Source organism: Falco naumanni, chromosome 5, assembly GCF_017639655.2.
Source record: "Falco naumanni isolate bFalNau1 chromosome 5, bFalNau1.pat, whole genome shotgun sequence".
NCBI classification, from domain to species: domain Eukaryota; kingdom Metazoa; phylum Chordata; class Aves; order Falconiformes; family Falconidae; genus Falco; species Falco naumanni.
In genome coordinates, this window is record NC_054058.1 from 91,989,542 (window position 1) to 92,009,713 (window position 20,172).

The window sequence follows — 20,172 nt, forward strand, 5'->3', positions numbered from 1 at the left end:
GAGTAGTGACATTTTATTTTAATTCTCAAATGAACAGGATTGATTATTTAGACTGGCAAATTTTAGTAACATGTGAACAGTTCTAAAAAAAGCAAAATGTTTGTACTTTTAAAATATATGTGATTCTGCTTTTGATCTGTACAATGCTAAAAGATGAGTCTGTAACTGTATGATATTCCTGTGTTTCTTTTGAGAAATGAAGTTACCATGTATTGAATTTCTGCAAAGTTTTCAGAAACTGCATGTAACAGCCAGAAGTCCCATTGTTGTAGCAGCTTGGCTTTGCATTGAGTTTCTTGCTTCAGAATAAATATTGAGGAGTGCTAGCACTTTTACTAAGTCCACTGTACTCCTTTGCTTCAGAGATAGTCTCCAGTTCTTCAGACTTGTTCTTTCCAGCACTATTCTGTATTGTTTTTTCCAAGTCTTCCTCCCACACATGTGTGCCTGGAATTATCTTCTGCATTCCCTCCCCTCTTTCGCTCACCCTAAGTACTTTTGTCCTGCTGTATTTTCTTTTCAGGCTCCATAAGGGTCTGAGCTTCTTAGATTTTCTGTGCATTGTTTTTTATAAGTGCCTGATTTTTACAGACCTACAGACTGCTCTGGGTACAGACCTGCAAACCTTCTTCTTGATGGCAGTGCTAAAGTAACAAGTTCCTAGGCTGCCACTGGCTACTTTTTCCTGCCTCTGATCCACCTTGTCAGTTACTGTAATGTGAATGTTTGCCTAGCCTTAGCTTGAAATAGATTCAGAAAATGGTTCTGCTTATGAAATCTAAAATATGTCGTGATTTTTCAACCTGGATCTGTTCCCTTATCTGGTTCATTGCACAGCCACGCAGTTATGTCAGTACAAATGACAGAGGATAGGGGTGGAAAAACCTTAAGCCATTATTACAATGAAGGTAAGGTATTATTAAAGTGTGGCTGTAATCTTTATGAAAGAACTCCATTATCAAAAAAAGTTAAGTTAAATAAAATCATGGAGTATGCAAAGTGGCATTCAGGCAAATTTTTTTCACTGTAAGCTTAGCCTTTCCTTCAGTTATATACTGTCTTGGTGAGGAACACCTGAAATTTGTTCTCTGAAAAAGGCTGAAAGGCTTCTTTGAAAATACTGATTCACAGGGAAGCGTTTGAAGTCAGAACTAAGTTACATGAAGTGTAGGCTAGAAAAAGGTCTTTATATAAAGGAGTTGTAACTGGAAGATGATGTGTATGGAGGGTGCCTTACTTTCTGTGAAGCACAGAAAATAGATGTAAAGAAACTTGATGAAAACAATTGTCTTTTCTCATGTTGTACCAGAATATGAATTAATTCCTCAAAACATACTGTATCTCTCTTGCTTTTCAAATTAGTTCCAGAAGAGCAGCTGACTGAATTTGTTGAAAGCAAAGATCATATGATCATACTGAAAGTATTTAAAGAGTTTCCAGAGAAAGAAGAGGTGATTCTTCCTGCACTTTATTCATTACATTCCTTAGCTGGTCCACGTAAGTGCATTGTTGGAAATTATTTTCATCTTCCGTCACATACATCAGCTCACCTCAGTTTGTGGTAATCTTTCAGTGATTGTAAAAAATCAGTAAGAACTGATTGGGAGCTGCCAGACAAATAACTTTTCTGTTTTCTTTGGGAAATGCTGATTTGCAATTTTTCATGGGAAATTTTCATAGTCAGCCATTCTGATAAAACTGAAATCTCTCATAAAATAACAGAAAGAGACTTTCTTCTGCTTAGAGTAAGTGGTAACAAAGATGCTTGTCATGGTTACAGGGGTCAAAGTTCAAGACTGCCCTGTCTCTTTTTAATATTTGAAAAATAAGATGTATTTGTTGACTAAATAAACCTTCAGTGAGCTTGAGTAGCAGGTAAAGAACGCTGTTGGCAGAGGCTGTTCCGCAAGGGCAAAATTGCCCCTATGAATCCAATGGCCAGGACTGAGATGGTATCTGGGCTCAGACAACCCCTCTGATGGTTCAGTGGTGGCTGCAATGAGGAACATTGTTAGCACTCCACACATTATAGGGTCTTATGGTGTTGTGCAGTAAGACTAGAAGAAAATGTCATTGTGTCTTGTCTTCCGATAATAGCAGTCCCTGTTGTGGGCAAAATCAGGTCCTGAGAGCATGCTTGATAATTTGTGTCAGTTGGTTGACAGCAATTTGATCTTGTTGACACAGAGGTAGCTCTTGTCAGCTTCCTGCTGGTAGTCGCAATTTTGGCAAGCGTAGAGCAGGGTCCTGCTCTCCATGTCTTCCACGAGGTACATAACGTACTCTTGCAAACATGATTCCTCACAAAACCTTACTTGTACATTCTGTCTGGGTCTATATGAATCATGCTAGCCACGTGTATTGCGCAAAATAACTAGTGTCCCACATTTCATCAGACTCCAAACTATTTAGTTTCTGTTTCTCAAAATTCTTGCTATTCCAGTTTGTGTTTAAAAAGTGTTCCTTGAGCCAGAAATAGTTTTATCTTAGCCCAGAAGTTATTGCCATTTTCTAAGGAAAAGGGTGCCATATTTTAATTGCTTTTAAAATTAGTAAATACAAAGCGTAACTAAAGAACTCTCATTTCTGATAAGAAAGATTGAAAATAGAGAAGCAGAGTTAGCTTGCACATGAATGTGCAAAGCTAGGCCACTTTTGCCAGCATTTATACTCTTGGTTTATGACATCCCACAATACCTGCAAGAAAGTGTATTCCTTTAAGGCCACATGGAGAAAATCATTGACTGTAAGTACACGCTCTAGTTTATCCAGTACTAAAATGTTTGTCTCCCTATACCCTGAAGTTCACATCTCTATTCCAAATGATTTACGTCAAGGATTTGTACTTCACTATGCCTTCTTTCACTAGTATGTATCTAGACTTTATTCCAGCTTATATGTCGCAAGAAATCGAAGGGTGAGAGTTTCTTCCAATGCAACAAAGAACTCTCTTAAATCTCAGCGGTTTTGATGGAATGAGAAAATGCTTTGCTGCCAACTTCCCTCCAAAGTCTATAGCGGAGTGATGGGTCCCAGAATGTTAGCCATCTAAATGGTAGCCATAGGCAGCCACCCAGGTTTCTCCTCTATTTAATGGGGAGAAACAGGTACCTCGGGAGGAAATTTACCTGACCCGAAGGGAGGTAGGTATCTGTTACAGGTGGGATGAATCACCATATGGAGTGCTCTGGTCTCTTCATCAATTGTTGTGAGAACCTAGACGACCAGGTGTTGGTGGTTAAGATTAAATGAGCTTGTTCAGGGAAATGGTGGCTTCCTGCAAATGTAGCATTGCTTGGTTCTTGCAGGATTTAAACATGCAGTTAATTATTCTCTCTCTGTAGTAAACAGTTTTGGAATCCTGAATATTTTAATGTGTTTATAACTGCCACCTGTGAAATGATAACTTACTTTCCAGTGATGCAATACTGTTTTGTGGACCATACCTTTAAAAAGGTGTTTTCACTTGAGAAAGATGTGAAGAAATTGCAGTCGTCATAAAGCATTGTGAAAGGTACCTTCCTTCAGTATCAAATAGAATGCTTCAGAAATGCTTCCTGCTCAGAGTATGCTTTTTCAGCTTACAGTGTCATTATTTAATATTCAGAGACACATTATTTTGAAGATATGCTGCTTTAAAAAGTCTAATTATCTTTAATAATACAGTTGCAAATATTTCTTTTAAGTTGTATACAGGAAAGCCAAGCTGTTGAAAGAACAATTAAGAAAGTCCATGGACCTCAGCAGAGTAATGCTAACTCCCCTGGAGTCAGTGACAGGACTCCCTTTCATTCACTGGGGCCAGGATTTTGTCCACGATTTTTTGGGGTTCATATTTTGTCTCCTACCCTGCATAGACATACTGGAGGGATGTTTTCATACACTGTGTTTTAACTACCATAATGCCGTTTTGCCTTAAATTACTGTATGTGGCATCTCTCTGTCCTCAGGAGGAAAGGACACATTCTGTCTGTTCACTGGCTGCTGTGAATGTCCGGTCAGTTTGTGTGTCTGGCCTGTGTAATAGGCAGGAAAGAGGGTGAAAGTGACCAAGCACTGGCACAGGTTTCCTGGAGGGGGTGTGGAATCTCGATCCTTAGAGATACTCAGAAGCTGTCTGGCCATGGTCCTGGGCAACCTGCTCTAGGTGGCCCTGCTTGAGCAGGGGGGTGGACAAGACCTCCAGAGGTCCCTTCTGACATCAACCCTTCTGGGACTCTGTGCAATAGAGAATTTGCAATGACTTTCAAAATATTGCAGGAGCATTAGATGAACGTTTCTATACCCTCAGGACACAATATGGTAGAACTAATTTAAATGAAAAGAATAACTTGCTAACATGTCCCCTAACATGGAAGGAAAACTTATGAAAGCATGATTAAATCAAATAAATGACATCTATCAGATAGAAAAATTCTAAACTGTTTCTTAATTTTATGCCCTGGGAATATTACTGAAACACTGTAAAATGTTTACCTGCTCACAATAATGTTATAAACACCATTTATAAGATTGAATTAATATTTATTAAAAAAAAATTGTTCAGCTTTAAGAAGAAAGTTACATAGAAACAGTTTGTGAGGAATTTCTGTTACATGGCCTGGTATAGAATGGAACAAATACATAAATGTTAATGTGGACTCTGAACTAAATTATTTTCAAGTGTTGGTTGTCGTTAATGTCTTCTATGGCAGTACCAAGAAAAAAAGTGCCACCTTTCTCTTGAGTTTCAGGGCAAAAACTGAGACATAGGCCCAGTTTTCTAAATAAATCTATTTAAATGAAGTCTGAACTAGAATCCAATCTTTTTTTTTTTTTTTCTTAAGAACTAGAATCCATGCTTTTTTTTTTTTTTTTTTTCTTAAGAAGCAATCTTTTGTTTGTTTTTTCTCTAGCCAGCAATGTTGAAGTGCTCATGTCTGGGAATGTTCGCTGCTACAATGTTATAGTGGAAATGATGAAGAGTTTCCCCAGTAGTGAAACAGTTCAGGAAGTGAGTTGCTGTTTGTTGCATAAGCTTACATTGGGTAAGTTCCCAAAGTTGTTTGTAGTCATCAACAAGTGTTACAAGTAACAAGAGAGCTACTATTCCAGTTAATCCTCAGGGTGGTGTATAGCTCCATGTCTCTAAAGATGTAAACATACTGAGGTAACACAGGCCACAGTCAATAACGTATCATTTTGCGGTAAACATTAGTAACAGTGACAGAAGCTGCCACGAAAGACTGGGGGAGTGTGGGGTGTGGAATGGGAAAAAAGAGTGGGAGAAGTATGAGATGAGAATGTGGGATCAATGGATCCCATTCTATTTAAAGTTACTATAGAAAGGAAGAAAATTCCTTCAAGATTTCTTTTTTTGAAGTGGCGATGCTGAATGTGTGGGAAACAACTGGTGCTACAGAATTACCTGGGGAAGTACTTTCCAAGACTTTTTCCTCCTTGCAAAGCATTTACCTTCAGAGACCTATGCTGCGTTCCTGCCCAGCTGTGGTGCCTGCCTTGGGGCCCTGTGTACTGCAGCAGTGAAAGAACGACGGGATTCTGGACTTCCCTTGACTTGGGCAAAAGTTGTCTGGGCTTATGTGGGCTAGCGTCACATCAACAGAAAGGATGGCAATGTCAAAAAGGGGTTTGTTGTGCCTCTTAGCAGCTCTGTACTCTTTTGCCACTATAATCTGATCTGCATTTGCAAGGGCCATGTAATTGAAAGTTCAAGTGAAAATAAATATGTTTTTCCCCCAGCTGCATACAAAAACACTGAGTAGCTGCCTAAGCAGCCCCTGCTCCTTGGCAGGTTCTACTTCATCAAGGACTCAGCTAAGGTCTTTCTCATAAGCTAGATTTCCTGATTCTTGCAGGTGGTGGCCTGAAGCTACTGCAGATGCTGGTACCAGTGCACGAATCCCCTTAATCAAGTCAGTCCCATCCTTTCACCATCTGTTTCTGCTTCTTCAGGCAGATATTGTAGAAAATAAAGATCAAACTTGAGTGCAACCAAGAGCAACTTCCAGTTCCCCTTCAGAAAGCCAAATAAAAATTTCAAGCAAATGTGGTGGCCACTGAGGTGGTATTTGCAGTTTTTTGCCAGGAGGTGATGTTACCCTTGGCTGGTTTCCTCTGCAAGGCTAACAGAAGATAAGCAGGGAAACTAAGCACTTGCGGGAACACAGCAACTCTGTTGACGTGCCTTGGTCTTACCCTAAGTGTAACCAGCCTGGTTTCAGTCACATGTTTGTTGTGTGTGTATGCTGACCAACAAGTAATAGTGGTGGTAAAGCAGCCACAAGATCTATTTCTTCTTTCAGCATAACAGATGCCCTTTATCTTAATACGGAGCCACTTCAGTAGAGTTACGGGAAGAGGTGTCCACAGCACCACACAGTTAGGGAAACAGATGTGAAATTGCTGGGTGCTCCTGGAAATAGTGTGGAAGATTTCCATATAGCCAGTGTGGCTTCCCAAATTATTCTGATGGACACCATCTTCCTAAATCCATGTTAACAGGCAGTGAAATGGTAAAGTCAGCATCTACAGCCTCCAAAATCACTGTCATGTATTCTTGCTAGTCTGGTAATGACTATATTAGATTTGACAGTCATCAGTATTTTGAGTGATACCTGGTTGGCCAGCCACAAGCCTAACAGAATTACTCATCATGTAGGTTAAGATTATTAATTTTGTGAGGTAACAAATTTACACAAACATACCATTTCCATTAAAATACAGCAGGAAACGGCAATGCTGATATAACATGAGCGCGCTACTACAGGGTAAGAAGAAAAATACAATTTCCAATTGCACTTGTAATAGATTTTAAGGGCAGGGGTTTAGAGTGATGCATTTGGAAAATACTTGTCTTAAAGTCTATTCTTAAGCATTCTGTTAACTTGGCTAATTTAACTGAATGATAAAACATTGGAAAAGAGGTACTTATCTTCTGGTGAAAGATCTAGACATTGAGGGTAGTCAGCACCTGTAGGACTCAGGACCAGAGCTGAGGGAAAGAAATGAAGTTGGTCGTTCTTCTGTATGTAATTCCCACATGTGAGCATCAAAACTATAGACTTATAAATTTCATACCTTACCTAAAGGGTTTGAGAAACATTGATACAGATTTTAAGCTGACCTTTCACATTGCTAGTGTGATGCTCATTTTTACTAATCAAGAATTAAACGAAATGGAATATCAAAACAGAAACCATCGCTATCAAACTGTATTTTACAAAGTGCGTGTTGCTGTATTAATTTATGCATAATGCTTGTTTTTACAACAAATGGGGAAGTTATTTTCATTTGCTTGCTTTTTGCAGAATTCCTTATATTCAAACTGTAATATAAAATACTGTACAGCCTATAATAAAAGTTATACTTTAAATATATTTATCATCACAAGGTAGTTCTTCCTACTATTCCAGAATGCAGGTATTCTGTATTTATAATGCTGACCTTGATCTATTTAATGAGGAGGGCAAAAACAGAGAGCAAAACGTGGTTAAACCACTTGCTTGATAGGACAATTCAAATCATTGCAGGAGTTCAAGACCGGGACTGCATTCACTTCCTGACAGGAAGTCTGCAAGTGATACACTGACTATTTTTCTTATTTTGATGACAGTGTACAGTTCCTTTTGCATTAAACCTCAGTCTTTTGTAAAAATTACAAAAAAACTAGGTCCCAGCTGGTTTTTTTATCCTTAACCTCTTCTTTCTACAAATAAAACATTATTGTGTCAAGCCCTGTAATAAGAAATCCAATGTTTGCCACAAAGTTTGTGCATTGTGTGCTGAGAAACTTGTTAGATGTGTGTAAAGCTCTAGATATTCATGTTTATATTCATTTAATATTTTATGTATTTTCAGGAAATTTTTTCAATATCCTTGTGTTACACAAGGTTCCAGAAGTCATTGTGAAGGCTGTTAAAACATACCCTGAAAATGGAAAGTTACAAGCTGCAGCTCTCAGTTGTTTAGCTCTTCTAAGTGAGTAAATCTCTTCCTAAATACATAAATAATTTACCTCATTTATTTGTCCATTTGCTAATCTTTTCTATACCGGTAATTTCCTATGGTGATTTTGAACTCCATTTCTTTAACATGAAAGCCTCAGGCAAGATAGGTTTGACAGAGGTAGATTTCCCACATGCTTATAGTTTGTTGTTTACTGCAACGTGGTTGTGTTCCTATCATATGCCCGACATCTTCACAGTGTTCAGAGGTGGTATATTATGTTGACAGATCTTAACAAAGCAACCTGTTTGTTCATAGGCAAATATTGGATAATCCCTACTTAACATAAGATCTCTAGAGATAACAACACTAATGTGATGCTGTGTTTGCCATGTGTGACAGTACTCATTATATCGTGGCAGTTGATAGCAACACTAAATCAATGCTTGTGCTTGAGTTCTGAAATCAATTAAAAGATGTAAACTTTTCCTTGAGTAAACATCAGGTATTATTCTGAAAAAGAAGTTAGTGGCAAAAAGCTAAGAATCTGATCCTCTTCGTCTTTGAGTAATTGTTCCATAAAAAAAGTCAGTAGAAATGGTGTTTAAGAGTCCTCAAAATAGCAAAGATTAGAAATCAATAAATGCTCCATTAAGCCTCAGGTATTATGGTCAGTATTGATACATACTTTTTTCCTTAAAGCTGAAAAATTGTAGGTATAAAATGATTTCTTTTAAATTCTCTTGCTGTTACTGTGGCGCGATATTTGTGTCTTAGCAACTGCAATTTGCATTTCATTTTTTAAGGGCACTGCTTCAGAGTGTAGATGGCTGTGTGATAAGTGGTATGTGCAAATTAATCACTCAAGTCTGTGATATTCTGTATGTAAATACACAACAACAAAACAGAAGTATCTGCAGGTCTTTTCAGAGCCCGAGTATTGACTGATCTGAAACGATGTACCTAATTTACTACACTATAAAGGAGATAAAAACCTTAATTATAACCTTAAAGATGTTTTCAAAGTCTGTCACAGAGTTTATGTCTAAAGACTTCTCCCTTCCCAGAAAAGGCTAATCCTTCCACTGATTTTTGCACATAGGCAATGTGAGCACCTCTGTGACTACTAAGTGGTTTGTTTTCACAATAAGAATTTATTGTAAATATTTTATATTTCAAGCTGAAACAATATTCTTAAACCGAGACTTAGAGGAACGAAAAGAAGAGGAGGAGGAAGAAAAATTGTGCTGGTTGGAAGCATGTTACAGAGCATTAGAACTGCACCGAAAAAACACAGATGTGCTGGTGAGAATTTCTGGATGATGGGGGTATGGAAAGACAGCACTGTGCATTAAATACAATGTCTAGCAACATAATTTTTTCCTGTATATCCTTGGTCAAACAAGGCCTTAAGGACTAGATTAGATTTAGAATAAATCTTAATCTTTCTTGCCTTTCTTATCTTTGTTGAAATCAACTGGTTTCAGTTATTCCTTTGGATCAAATGTAGGTGGTTAAGATGAGGCATATTACCTGAAACTTTGGCCATCCAAAGATTGTTGTTTATGTGGCTTCTCTGTATACAACAGCAAAACACAGGCCCATCAGCAGAAGAATTAATCTCAGCCTAAAATAGATATCAAAATGCAAATCAAATAATGAGAATGTGGCACATGTTTGTAACTCAGGCCTATCCCAACTATAAAGAATGTGACAGTCCACATCTTTTTGTATTTCTATGTAAAAAGCACATTGTACCTTTGTCATGGACTGAAAAACAGTCAAAGTATTTACATTTTTTCTTATAAAGGATTATTTTCGTAATTCTTTTGTCTCCTCTTGGTTTATATTTAGGAGGCTGCATGCTGGGCTTTGAAAAATCTGTTTCTGTATCAACGCAACCTTCATGAGAAGATTGGAGATGGAGATAATCAGTCAGTCTTAATATCTTGAACTGTATTTTTGGAAAGGAAAAAATGAAAGCCTACTATTAGGCCATTTGGAATCTCATGTTTCAGTTACTTTTGGTGTTTTCAAATATTTGAAGTGCACAGTGATCAATAGTACTTGGGAAAATTTCTTTCTTAAAATGTTTGCTAACCTTGACTCAGGCAAAAATAAAGGGTCAGAATACAGTCTCATAGAACTAATTTTTACAGTTCACAAGGAATATCCTCTTCAGTTGCCACAAGGATGGGGACAATTAAAGAATGTAAGAGCAGGGAAAACAAAGAAGATTAAGGTATCTAGTACATAAGGAGTATAGAAAGGCAGTGCTCGTTTTCCCACAAATCAGATGAAAGGGCATAGCAGAGGGAGTGCTGCATCATCAGGGAGAGTCTAGACGTGGCTAAGACACAGACTTTCAATTTAGTTACAGTGTTTTTCAGAGTTGCTTAAAATTTTAGTTATTTAAATTTTAGTATGCCTGTTTTGTACCCCTTTCTGGATGTCAAGTCACTTGGAAAGCATAGTTCCATTGAATTTAGTGACATTCGGAGTAGGTTAATATGCATAGTTTTCAAAGGGCTTTCTTTGTAAAGGGAGTAAAACTGTTGCTCTGGAAACATGTTAGATGCCAAGTACAATCACCTGAAAATTGAATTATATTGCTTAACACCTTTTTAGGAAACTGAAATACAATTATCAAGTAACTGCTATAATATGGTCAACGTGCAGCTATTTGTTTCTCTCTGTGAAAGGTTCCCAATAGACAGAGCAGTGATGCTCTCCATGCTGATGCACTCCTCTTCAAAAGAAGTATTTCAGGCAGCTGCTAGTACCTTGGCGATTTTGTCACAACAAAATGGTAAGGGAATTTAATTGTCTTTACCTTCTAGTTCAGCAAATTGATGAAATAGTAAAGAATACAATACAGTATTCTCTATGGTTAGAATATTATGCAGTTGTGTTTAGTAGAAAGTCTATTCCTTGCTTTGAAAAAGCTATTGTTGGCTAGTATCAAAGAGAGTATGTGGAAGTGAAGAGCTCTTTGCCAGTTTATGTGTTGCAATTGCTATTTTTTGGAGCAGGAGATGGAAAAAGAGGGTGTTTGCTTTGTATGCTTGTTTAAACATTTATCTCATGTTTAAATTTCCTCAGGAGCACTGATTGTTGAAAATCACATGAGTAAGGATTACAACCCAACAAATACCATTTTCTTGCTTAACAGAGGGGATTTGAGCAGTCCTGTTGACTGCAGTAAATCAAATTGTGTAGAAAGTTAAGCATGTGCATAACAGTTTTCAAGATTGTTGCAGTCCTGATTATGTCCCTAATACAGTTTCCTAACTTTTTTCAATTTACAGAGCCCCTCAAAATTTTTCAGTGGAGATGTGGACCCCTGGGTAGAATATTTAAGCCTACTGAGAGTTGGCCTGCTTTTATTAGATACCTTTCCCAGAACCCTTTGAAATGGTTATGGACCTCAAGTGGTTTGTTGACTGCATGTTGAAAACCACTGGCTAGATAGGAACAAAAAGACTAGCAGTTAATTACTGTTCTCTAGGTGAGAAAGCGTTGTTTTATCACTAGGTTACTGAGCCATCCAAGTACAAAAAATGAAGAGGTTTTATAGTTATGTATGAGATGAATATGTATCTATATCAAGAAACAGATCTCATAAATGTATGTGTATTGTTATCATATATTATACCAGGTTACCATATTCATACCACATTACTGGCAAGTGGGTCTCTGATTCCTTTTGGAAGGCTAAAGCAAATTTTTATTTTGCCTTTTTTTTTTTTTTTTTTTTTTTCCTCCCCTAAATAAATGCGGTTACTCCAGAATTGATAGAAATAAAGAAGCTTAGTAAAACACTCTGGCACAAGGCAATATTACTTGAATTAACCATTTGAAATCAATGTATTGAACTGGGAATGACAAGAATTGGTGGTAGTTACCATGATTAATGTAGAGTATTTTTGTAGTATTCTGAGCTGTATTGGTTACATTATAGCTACAACATGTGCTTGGGTATTTTAATTTTTAAAGAATGAATTAATGAAGTAAATAGAGTGAATAAATATAATTCCATTTTTGAAACCTTATTTTGGATGTCAGAAACTTGCTTGGCTTGAAAGTTTTAAATTCTAGCTCTCCTACATGATCACAGAGCGCAATTAAGAAGAAAAATTGTTAAAGAATTAACATTTTTGAAAATAAAAGCCAAGATGTACGTTCTCCTTCCCTTAAGTTAACTTTATGTAATTAAAAACAGCAGATGTATTTAGACTTGTTCAGGAATTACAATGCTTTGGTTAAGCTACGCAAACAGAAGTCAGCTTCAGCTCAAATTGTTTTCCATTCTAAATTATACTTCTATAATGTGTGTGTTTGGTGAGGAAAAAAAGGGGAAAAAAGTTAGCAGTTCTGTTGTTTTTGAGAAGTATACATAAAGAGAAAGAGATATACTTACAGGATGCTTGCTGTTTTGTGTTGTAGTAAGTATTAGGAAGACACTTTTGGGGAAAGGCATACATATGAATGTTTTGGATATAATGAGGAAACACCCGCATTCTCCTGAAGTGGCTGAAAGTTCCTGCAGAATTCTGAATTGTGTTTTTGAAGGAAGGTAATGTACTTAGAAATATGTGGCCACTTCCATAGTGAAGGTTTGTGAAATTCAGCGCTGTATGTGATTACATATCTATTATTGATTGCTTCATATTAAAATTGACCACAGGCTGACAACCCTGTTCAAGACATTGAATTTGGTAAGCCCCATAGTCAGATGCCCAGATGGATACGTGTAGGGAGCTGCATGTTCTTCCCTCCATCGTTCTTGAGATGGTTTCAGTAGGCTGTCACTAGGTGGTCTCCCCTCCTGTTAGCCATGCTGAGTTCTGCTGAGTGCCAGGAAATTTCCCACAATATTAACTCTGATTATTACAATAACATTGTGTTAATATTACTTTTGTGTTGGCTTTTGCAAATACTCTAGAACATAATTGGAAAATCAAACTTGTGACTCATAAATATGGGTATACAGGGTGGGAACATGATTCGAAGTGTCCTGCGAAGTTTTGTCAGCCTTCCTTGAAACCTTTATATATGCTAAGCTATCTGTGAAAAAATGACAGACTCAAGATCTAGTCACAGGATTCCTTACAAATAATTTTATTTTGTAAAGAAAATCTCAGAATTTCCATAAACTTGTTCACAGGAGTGAAAAGTATTATAAAATGAAATAATAAAATAACCTTAAAAGTGAATTAGTGGCCTCTGGCTACTGTTGTTTCTAGGAATGCTAATGACATTGAGATTATATTTTTTTTTTCTTTAAGATTAGAACCTAACATGATTTATACTTTTCTGTTTGTTCTACAAGTATCTGAGTATTCATTAGTACTTCATGACAGTTGCAGAGCACTAAATCAAGGAAGATATGTCTTTTCCCCTCTCTGGACTGGAATCAAAGTGAAATACATGAGTCCACTACTCACCCTGAATTAAATACTGTGCTTTCTGTGTATCACTGTTCTGGACTGGATTGAAAATTACCTCTCAGTAGTCTAGAATGGAATTAGGCTGAATAGACTGAATTCATGGAATGGCATGAAAATGATGTATTTGCTATGATGAAGAAAATTGCCATAGTTTATATTTTGTAGCTTAAACCAGATTTAAAGTGTCCTAAAGAGTTATCACACAGTGTTCATTAAGAAAACAAATACATGTAAAGTTATGTAGAAGAAATGCGTTCTTTTTTTTTTATTTTATAAACAATATTTTCAGTTTCCCTCATCTGGATGTAATGACAGTAGCTGTATCAGAAGTTGTAAAAGCCATGAGGAAACATGAAAAATCACTCTCTGTACAGCTGGAAGCACTTCGAGTCCTTTTACACTTTATGTTGCCTGGTAAGTCATCAAAAAATATAATCGGTGTGGCATCGTACACCAAATGAGAGAATAGAAATTAGATAGCTGAGTTTTAATTTTCCTTTTCTAATGAGACGGCCTTTAATGGAATTCCAGAAAATTTACTGGAGTTATGTACATAGGAGGGAGCAGCTGTAGCTCTTAAAGAACATACAAGGTGGAGGAAAACTTGAGATGTTGAAGGTAACAGACCAAAATTATCACTGCTGATTTCCTCTTGGTTTCATCAGTGAAGAGCTAGCTCCGTTACTTCTGAGGAATTCAGGGAAATGAGTGTAGATTTATTGGTGTGATTGTGTAGTTTCATCACAGATATCCTTTAAGTGAGAGCAAAGTGATCGTGACTTCAACATTGTTGTACCACAAAATACAATTGTTTTAACGGTATCTCTTGGAAGGAACATAAAAATTGGCCCTCTGACACCAAAAAACAGACTGTGATTTAAAAATATGAAATATATTATTATATACTATTTTCTACAGAAAAGAAGCCAAACTGACTAGCTTAGAGAATTCCTTTAAAAAAAAAACACAACTCTTTAAGGGCAATCTACAGTGTGGAAAAATATATTCTTTTTTAGTTCTATACCTTTAATAGAATTAAGGGAAAGTTTTAACTCTTCTTACCAGTTTACTGCTGTGTATCCAGGGTTTTTTCCTCTGATAATAAATATGAGAGTACAGATATGGGGTACTGATTTTTTTTCAGAACAACTTTTTGCAAGTATCTCAGCAGTTTTACAACTGTACATTTTTTTCATGTTTACAAAACCAGGTACTCTGAAACTAGTAACTTGGCTAATATGCAGACTGATTGCAAGTTTTCAGTTTCCTTCTATTCTTTGAATTATAATCCTGATTTTTTTTTCAATAAACATCAGGATTATGACTTGCCTACATGTTAGAAAACATATATCAAGGTAGGTTTTTTGTCAGTATCCTGGAAGTGAGGCCCTTCTAAAGTGTAATCAAACAAAAAGAGTGCCAACTAGATGCTGGAACTTGCAGGTTAATCAGGGAATGAAAAGTAGTTCATGGGGACAATAGTAACTGGAACAAACATAAATGCTGAAGTGACTTTTACAGGATTTCTGGGTACTTTCTGTAGTGCCACTTGACTGCAGGTGTCAATACCTACAAGAAATGTAAATCTGAAAAGCCTTTCTCTGTTCTTTTATTTGTACTCACATTTAACGTCATCTGTGGGTAAAATGTCACCTATGATGTGCTGCCAAGTGAGAAAGAGCAACAAATTTCTCTGTAGTGTCTCCTTTCCAGAAGGAAGAGGCATTCTGAAGTAGGTATCAGGAACCTAGTAGGTAGCAAGGAACCCCATAGCTCAGAGAAGTAATATATTGCAATATATTGCAAATTTTTTTGGCATGATTTTGCATTTTCACGGTAAGCAGTGAGCAAACGTGGTGAAATCATCATTTCAAACAGCGTGTACTCACACTGCAACGTAAATCTGGAGGGACTCCAGTCTCTGTAATTACAGCATTCTGAAAAAGTCATAGGATCTGAAGTATGCCCTCTGAGTCACCTGTGTCTTCAATTTGTTTGTTATATTGGTGTAATACTGGGAAGAATATTAAATCTGTTCTGCTGAGGAAGGCTGTTTTCCATTGTTGCAGGTACAAAGAACGAACACCAGAATGGTTCTTCCAGAGATGTGGGAGATGCTGCTTTTGCACTTACAGTAAAAGTCATTAAAAGCCAGTGTCTGTTGGAGGGAACTCATTCGCTGGTGCTTAATGCTTTGAACAGGGTATAGTTAAAGCTTCATTCTAATGAATTTTGTCACTATTTTACACTTGCATTGGTAAATCATTTGTAAGTTTTAGTTCCACATTGATTTTTCCTATTGATTTGATAGAATTAATCTTAACTCCTGAGTTTCATTCACTCAGGATTTTGGGCGATTTCTTCTTATTTTCTGTTCTAGAGTGTGTTAGATGATCCTTTATACAGTAACTCTAAAGGATATTTATAAAATCAAGGCTAGTATTTTTTTCAAGAATACAGTTTGTGGTTTTTTTTAATGGACTAGTTTATACGTGAAAAGTGTCCTCATACCTACATCTCAACTACACATGGAACTGAGTGGTTCTTTAATATGTCTTTCATGGATACATACTCCTTTACTTTCAACAGAACAGTATTTCTCAGTTGTCTCCATTCTTTTCACTGTTTAATTCTATGACTTTTTCCAGCCACTGGAAAACAGAATGATCACAGTGCCTTGAAGGAGAAGCTGAAAAGTTAAGGGCTGAAGCAGAGCCAGTCTAAACAAAGGAAATGCTGGGCACTTTGCACAGCAAATTAACCCTAAATCCTAGTGATAGGAAAGGTTTAACTTCATGGCCTTCAGAAGAATCCCACCTCTACAAGGTTTGCAAGTTTCACATGACCACAATCAGCATGTAGCAATTCACAATTTTTTTTTAATGGACTAGTTTATACGTGAAAAGTCTCCACAATTTTAGGCTTCCTAAAAGCTTTCAGTCACGACGGTTATGTCTCTTACATTTATTGTAAAAGTCAGAGCAAATACTGTATCAGCAAGAGCACTAGAGTATCTAAAGGACATTTCTTGACCTGAAGATACAGGATATAGGAGTGAACAAGGGAGGCAAAATAATTCTTACTTCAGAATGTATTTTAGTCTCCAATGTTTTGTGACCATCCTGATTGCTTTTTCTGACCCAGCTGGTTTGTGTTTTGGGGTGCTACAATATCAACCAGAAGGGCTAGAAATTAACAAGTTTTAATGAAGAAATATTAAAGAAGGAATAAGGAGGAAGATGGGCATGTCTCCACTGCAATATTTGCAAGTCACTGTGACAGCTATGCATGCTTTCAGATCTAGGCCTCACCTGGGTTTCCTCCATCTGGAAGTGGGGGGAAATTGGGAAAAATAATCACAAATAACGTGTTGAATTGCTCTTAATTAAAACCAAAACTTTAAAAATCTTGATGGGGTGTGGTAGTAGGTATGTTGCCTCATATCTTTTTCTTTTGGTTTTTTTTTTTTTTTCAGTTGTCACCATGTTTATCCTTGTGCCGGTTCTCAAAAAAGCCAATTTTTGTTCTTTTTTACCCACAAAGGAAGTACATTTTCTCACTCTCCTTACACTAGCAAAATGATGTGAATTTGTAACAGTTGAACTAAAACTTTGAGGGGAAAAAAATTACGCTCTCCATTAGAAAACTAGCTAGGGAATATTTTCAGAATCCCAGGTGGAAATCTGGGGAGGTTATGAGTGGCTAAAACTGATAGTTGAAAAGGAAACCTTTTTGAAATTGTGGTTATCATTACTTATTGTCACATCAGCTGTAATTTCATATACCTGAAGAACAATTGCTTGTTCTGAAAGAACAACTTGAAGAACAAGCAACTCTTCTGTTGCCATTGTAAGCAGAACAAACTTGATCTCATTTTCTATTCATTTCTCCATTAGTTTATTGGAAATCCTAGCATTCAGAAGCGTGGATTAAAACTACTGGCTTCTCTAGCTGAGTGCACTGGTGCACTAGAAATTTTAACCCAGCAAGGAGCTACTGACACCGTGCTTCATACCCTACAGATGTATCCAGACAAACAAGGTGGGGAAGGTATTTTGTTAGTAGAATGTGAATGATGTAGTAGGAGGGTCTGATTAACCATAGAAGCTGTAACCTATGTATTACACTCTTTAATACTGGATGTGATGTAGGTTACGTGGCAAGAAAAGGCTGCAGTACTGCTTAGTCCTCGGCTTCGTTCACTTTAGTTATGCCTGGCCCTGTGACAGCTTATGCAAGTAACTTTCTGGAATATTAGTAATATAACACTACTTAGGGTCATGGGTTTATTCCACTCAGAATGTCTGAATAATCATCATTATTAATCTTTCTTCTTTTTTTCTAGACATACAGTGTTTGGGTTTGAGTCTTCTACGCTCTTTGATTACAAGAAAGATTTTGTGTATTGCAACTATGCATGTCCTGTCAACAGTTCTAGTTTCTACTCTACGGCGATTTAAAGAGGTCACTGAAATCCAGATGCATGTATGTGTTACTTCTGTTACAAAGATGAGAGTGAAAGGAAAAACCTCAGAAAGTTATTTTTATGTAGTTATATTTGAAATGTAATTCCTTATTTTAATTACTTCATTTTGATTTTATTGCAATGAGTAGATTCGTATAAGTCTTTATAATTAAACAAATATGTTTGCCATAGAGATGGTTTTCTTGGAGGCATATATTCAATCCAGAATATGTAAGTGTATGTTTAGATGTTTGTCTAAGACTTCTGAGATCTGCAAACTAGAACAAACTTCTCAGTCATGGTTCATCATTCAATCAATCTATAACCATTTAATGAAGTAACCATCATTATAGTATTGATTGCCCTTCTTTGAAAAATAATAGTAAATAACTTAGTTCCCAGCCCTGTCAACAGCAGTAGGCTTAGTGTAGGAAAGCTGTATTTAAGAAGGGTGTTACTGGAATACTGTGTCAGACTTTGGATCAACTTCTGAATACGGAAGGAGAGTTTTTATTCTGTCATCAAACACAAGTTCAGTCCTCCTCATGTGAAAGTTCTACTTCCTCTGCCTCAGAAGCTTTCCCTGTTTGTTGCCAATTTCTTTTTTCTAGCAGAATGAGGCTTGCCTGTGAGATCAGCTTCCTGCGAGAGTTTCTGTACTTCTGTTTCAGATCAATATGAAAATATCACAAGTACAGCCTCCCTTCTTTATTGTTGTTCCCCCAAGCCTTCCAAGCTTAACTTAGCCACCCATGTGGAGAGAAATCAAAATAATATGGTAGAATAAGGAATTTGCTTAAACTGATTTAGTCTCAATTAGGTTTGGACAGAGTCTGCAATTTATCCAGTTCACCCTTCTAGGTGAACTTAACTTCCAGAATCATGCGATAATTTTGAATTTCTTTTTAGCTTTTGGATACAGCTGTTAAGCTTTTCATTTAGGCTATGTATTTTTTTGGCATTCAAGGATTACAGAGCAACACATTGGGACAAGGGATGCATCTTAATCTTGTATTCTTAGAAGGAGATTGTTTCTTCTGTACATTTTCAGGAAATCATGAGTACATTTGTTGCTGCCAGGCAGGATGTTGTCAGATGCTGTGGTGCATAATTTGGCTTTTCAAAGTGTCAGTTAATATCTGTTTAAGTGAGTCAGCTAAACAAGCATGAAACTGTAGCTATATAAAACCATGTGTTTTTGTCTTCTCTCTTGATCTTTTCCAATTTGTGAATTGTTGCATGTTTAAAAGGAAGAGAAAAATAACTAAAGCACATATCTTTTGGTTGAAATTTGAAATTTTTTTTCACAACTTGTTTTAAAATTACACTTTTTGACACTGCTTATTTCAATCCTTTCTTTGTGTTCTTAGGGATTTCATGCAATCTTGTCAGTTCTTGGTTTGTCACCTTGTTTTGCAAAGCTGCTTGTACATGAATCATTTGATGCAGTCATTTTCTACCAGATGTCTATGTGTTTCACTGACCAGCGAGATCGACAGGTATCTTCTCTCTTTTGACAGCTCCACAGCTGAAAAATTTTGGTGCTTTTTTTGTCCTAACTTTGTCTTCCTGTTCAGTTTCAAAGCCTGTGTTGTAAATGTTTTGCTAAAATAGCTGAAAATGATGATTTAAAAAATGTGATGCTGGAAAAAGCATGTATTGAGAACAACAGTATTATGGCTGAATGCTTACTTCTACTGGGAGCTGATATTAATAAGAAGACAAAGACAAACTCTTTGATCTATCAGGTAATGTATGGAAATATATATAGTTCTATTGCTTTAAAATGTGTCCTTTTGGGTTCCTTTCTCTCTCATATAAACATACATTTGGCAGAACACAACAGCAATACCCAGTACAATCTAACTATGACCTGATAGTGTGATTGCTACTCCTCATAGTGACTTCAGGCTCCGTCTGATGTTCATTGGAACACCCTTAACTTTATTGAAGCTCATGGGGGTCACTGTCACCTACGATGTGCCCACACTGCCAGTTCGGTTCTCATGCAAGGGCACTTTAAGTCCCATGCTTTCTGATTGTTTACCCTGTTCACATGCAAACCTGGATTCAATCAAGTACTGACTTAGCCTTAGCTTTGGAGTATTTTTGAGGAAGAAGACTTAAGCTCAAGCTTTGCAAACTCCCAGTCATTTTTTCAGCTCTAATAAGGCATAGATGGCACCAAGCCCATTAGAGCCCAGTCCATGAGCTGGTACTCCAAATTCAGTTCTTTCCAAGCTCTTCGAGGCCCAAGTACAGATGGACCAGCAGACAGCACTGTGTGTGCTTAGTCCCACTCTGTTCTAG

The 20,172-nt window shown here is 36.9% G+C and overlaps 1 protein-coding gene across 2 annotated transcripts in view; it reads left to right on the forward strand.

The window, feature by feature from the left end:
- The window catches only part of LRRK2 (leucine rich repeat kinase 2), a 72,889-nt gene that overhangs the window by 11,362 nt on the left and 41,355 nt on the right, over window positions 1–20,172 (forward strand). Inside the window, exons 6-18 of one of the 2 annotated variants that reach the window (XM_040594614.1) lie at window positions 1,363–1,497; window positions 4,896–5,027; window positions 7,861–7,980; window positions 9,128–9,252; window positions 9,802–9,881; window positions 10,650–10,756; window positions 12,394–12,523; window positions 13,687–13,811; window positions 15,467–15,600; window positions 17,294–17,438; window positions 17,743–17,882; window positions 19,233–19,361; window positions 19,440–19,610. In XM_040594614.1, the coding sequence (XP_040450548.1) occupies window positions 1,363–1,497; window positions 4,896–5,027; window positions 7,861–7,980; window positions 9,128–9,252; window positions 9,802–9,881; window positions 10,650–10,756; window positions 12,394–12,523; window positions 13,687–13,811; window positions 15,467–15,600; window positions 17,294–17,438; window positions 17,743–17,882; window positions 19,233–19,361; window positions 19,440–19,610 (1,673 nt within the window). Of the gene's footprint in view, window positions 1–1,362; window positions 1,498–4,895; window positions 5,028–7,860; window positions 7,981–9,127; window positions 9,253–9,801; window positions 9,882–10,649; window positions 10,757–12,393; window positions 12,524–13,686; window positions 13,812–15,466; window positions 15,601–17,293; window positions 17,439–17,742; window positions 17,883–19,232; window positions 19,362–19,439; window positions 19,611–20,172 lie in introns of those variants that run through there. The other variant, XM_040594615.1, reaches the window with a different exon arrangement.